This window comes from Sphaeramia orbicularis, chromosome 8 (genome assembly GCF_902148855.1).
Source record: "Sphaeramia orbicularis chromosome 8, fSphaOr1.1, whole genome shotgun sequence".
In the NCBI taxonomy this organism is placed as follows: domain Eukaryota; kingdom Metazoa; phylum Chordata; class Actinopteri; order Kurtiformes; family Apogonidae; genus Sphaeramia; species Sphaeramia orbicularis.
In genome coordinates this window covers 55,384,965-55,388,555 of record NC_043964.1, presented here as the reverse complement: position 1 = coordinate 55,388,555, position 3,591 = coordinate 55,384,965, and the positions used below count along the sequence as shown (strand labels likewise).

At 45.8% G+C, this 3,591-nt stretch overlaps 1 protein-coding gene across 1 annotated transcript; it reads right to left on the bottom strand.

Moving 5' to 3' along the window:
• Window positions 1-376: 376 nt before the first annotated feature.
• On the bottom strand, window positions 377-3,152 carry LOC115424899 (putative DMBT1-like protein). Its single transcript, XM_030142293.1, has 3 exons — window positions 3,026-3,152; window positions 2,013-2,327; window positions 377-705 (listed from the first exon to the last, which is right to left on the bottom strand). The coding sequence occupies exons 1-3, from the start codon at window positions 3,150-3,152 to the stop codon at window positions 377-379; spliced, it is 771 nt and encodes a 256-aa protein (XP_029998153.1).
• Between the last annotated feature and the right edge of the window lie 439 nt (window positions 3,153-3,591).

Sequence of the window (3,591 nt, the reverse complement as noted above, 5' to 3'; positions counted from 1 at the left end):
TGATGTAGTGTAACGATTACCGGAATGGATGAGGTGTTGGTGTGAACATGAGGTCCAAGTCCGGTATTGTGTGTATGGTGGTCAGAGGTGGAACTGAGTGAATAGGAGCATGGACCTGGGGGACATCAATCGGTGTGGGACAGGGCAGCTGGTGCGGGTGTGGGGATAATTGCATGTTTAACGCCGTATGCCAGATTGGCAGAGAGCATGCAGGCACCTGCCCTGTTTAGGCGATGCCCGTCCGGCCCCAAGAGGTGTCGTCTGAATGGAGTCTCATGGAGTTTTGTGTTGGATCTATGGACTGGATGGATCTGTGGTTTGTGTTTGTTCCTCAGACTGATGTAAATAAATAAATAACAGCAGAATAAAAGTCTTTTCAGAGCTTCTCACCTGAACACACCACCCCGGCGTCCTCACCGTGTCCACAGTTGTGGGACCCAAATCCAGGGTGTCCACACCCACTCAGAGAACTCTCACTTCCTGAACAGCCCACGTCATCCAGCCAGATTTGACCAGAGCCTGGACCGAAGTGGGCGGAGTCTGGGGCTCTTACTGCCGGCCCACAGTTCATCTGTCTACAAACCACCTGAGCATCGTTTAAGTCCCACCCATCATCACAGACCGTTCCCCAGGAACCACTGTGGAAGACCTCAACTCTACCAGAGCACCGAGTAGAACCAGAACCAACCAGTCTGATCTGAGCACCTAGGAAAAGAAAAGAAAAGAAAAGAAAAAGAAAAGAAAAAGAAAAGGAAAAATAAGAAAAAGAAAAAGAAAAAGAAAAAGAAAAGAAGACATGAAAAAAGATCAAACAGCACAGAAATAAGCACAGAAAGGCTAACGTTATAAAAGGCTAATGTGATGAAAGGCTAATGTTATAAAAGGCTAACATTATGAAAGGCTAATGTCATGAAAGGCTAACGTTATGAAAGGCTCACATTATAAAAGGCTAACGTTTTGAATGGCTAACTTTATGAAAGGCTCACATTATAAAAGGCTAACATTATAAAAAGCTAATGTTATGAAAGGCTAACGTTATGAAAGGCTAACATTATAAAAGGCTAACGTGATGAAAGGCTAATGTTATGAAAGGCTAATGTCATAAAAGGCTAACGTTATGAAAGGCTGACAATATAAAAGGCTCACATTATAAAAGGCTAACATTTTGAATGGCTAACTTTATGAAAGGCTAACATTATAAAAGGCTAACATTATAAAAAGCTAATGTTAGAAAAGGCTAACATTTTGAATGGCTAACATTATAAAAGGCTAACTTTATGAAAGGCTAACATTATAAAAGGCTAACGTTATGAAAGGCTAACATTATAAAAGGCTAACATTATAAAAGGCTAACATTATAAAAGGCTAACGTTATGAAAGGCTAACATTATAAAAGGCTAACATTATAAAAGGCTAACGTTATGAAAGGCTAACATTATAAAAGGCTAACATTATAAAAGGCTCACATTATAAAAGGCTAACATTATAAAAGGCTAACGTTATGAAAGGCTAACATTATCCTCTGTTTCCCTCCTGTTGAATCCTTTTCCATTCCTGCAGCTGTTTGTGTTTCCAGTAAAACCTTCAAACTGCTCCTGATCAAGTCATGATCATTTTATAATAGTGAATAAATACGACTGATGGATTTGTGGGTAAAATAAATACAGTAGTCTGACATGTCACTGTTTCTAAAACGGCGTTTTTCCTGGACTCCAAAAAAAAACAAAAAGGCCAAATATTGCACGTATCCCCTCTTCTCCAGGGACCAGTACACCACTGGGGTCAGATCATGGATGAATGGAGCCAAAAGAAGCAGAAAGCTTCAGCTGACTCCTTTGAATCTGACTAGATTCATTAATTATCTAATTAGTGAAGTTTGGATAATGAATGGAGTCTCATGGAGTTTTGTGTTGGATCTATGGACTGGATGGATCTGTGGTTTGTGTTTGTTCCTCAGACTGATGTAAATAAATAAATAACAGCAGAATAAAAGTCTTTTCAGAGCTTCTCACCTGAACACACCACCCCGGCGTCCTCACCGTGTCCACAGTTGTGGGACCCAAATCCAGGGTGTCCACACCCACTCAGAGAACTCTCACTTCCTGAACAGCCCACGTCATCCAGCCAGATTTGACCAGAGCCTGGACCGAAGTGGGCGGAGTCTGGGGCTCTTACTGCCGGCCCACAGTTCATCTGTCTACAAACCACCTGAGCATCGTTTAAGTCCCACCCATCATCACAGACCGTTCCCCAGGAACCACTGTGGAAGACCTCAACTCTACCAGAGCACCGAGTAGAACCAGAACCAACCAGTCTGATCTGAGCACCTAGGAAAAGAAAAGAAAAGAAAAGAAAAAGAAAAGAAAGAAAAAAAGACATGAAAAAAGATAAAACAGCACAGAAATAAGCACAAGTGTTCTATAACACAAGTACAGATCAGATGACCCATCCATCCATTATCCGGGGCCGGGTCGTGGGGTTAACAGTCTAATCAGGGATGCCCAGACTTCCCTCTCCTCAGACTCCTCCTCCAGCTCTTCCAGGGGGACTCCGAGGTGTTCCCAGTCCAACCGAGAGACATAGTCTCTCCAGCGTGTCCTAGGTCTTCCCTGAGGCCTCCTCCCAGTGAGACATGCCTGGAACACCTCCCCAGGGAGGAGTCCCTGAGGATCTGAACCAGATGCCTGAGCCACCTCAGCTGGTTCCTCTGGATGTGGAGGAGCAGTGGTTCTACTCCGAGCTCCTCCCCGATGACTGAGCTCCTCCCCCTATCCCTAAGGGTGGACCCACCCAACCTACGGAGGAAACTCATTTCGACCCCGCTTGTATCCGGGATCTTGTCCTTTCAGTCATGACCCAAAGCTCATGACCATAGGTGAGGGGAGGAACGCAGACTGAGGGTAAATCCAGAGCTTCTCCTCTTGGCTCAGCTCCTTCTGAACCACAACAGACCCATACAACGACTGCATCACTGCAGATGCTGCACTGATCTGTCTGTCAATCTCACGCTCCATCCTTCCATCACTTTGAACCAGACCCAGATACTTCAACTCGTCCACTTGGGGCAGAGACTCCCCACCGACTCGGAAAGGGCAGACCACCTTTTTCCGGTCCAGATCCATGGTCTCACATTTGGAGGTGCTGATCCTCATCCCACTCGCTTCACACTCAGCTGCAAACCGCCCCAGGGCACGCTGAAGGTCCAGGTTCCATGAGACTAACAGGACAATGTCATCTGCAAAAAGCAGAGACGAAATCCTGTGGTCCCCAAACCGGACCCCCTCCGGCCCCTGGCTGCGCCTAGAAATTCTGTCCATAAACATTATGAACAGAACCGGTGACAAAGGGCAGCCCTGCCGGAGTCCAACATGCACCTGGAACAGGTCTGACTTACTGCCGGCAATGTGAACCAGGCTCCTGCGTCGGTCATACAAGGACCGGACTGCCCTTAGCAAAGGGCCCCGGACCCCATACTCCCGAAGCACCCCCCCATCAGGTGATCTCATCAGTTCTTATGGGAATATTGGCTGATATTTGGTCATAAGTGACGGTTGAAGACACCACATGGATATTTGTGATTTTAAATTATTT

Coding starts and splice junctions, on each gene's coding strand:
- LOC115424899 (XM_030142293.1), bottom strand. CDS start 3,152: ATGAGGATCAGCACCTCCAAATGTGAGACCATGGATCTGGACCGGAAA. Junction 2,328..3,025: donor GTATCTGGGTCTGGTTCAAA/GTGATGGAAGGA, acceptor TTCTTTTCCTAG/GTGCTCAGATCAGACTGGTT. Junction 706..2,012: donor CGCCGGGGTGGTGTGTTCAG/GTGAGAAGCTCT, acceptor TTCTTTTCCTAG/GTGCTCAGATCAGACTGGTT.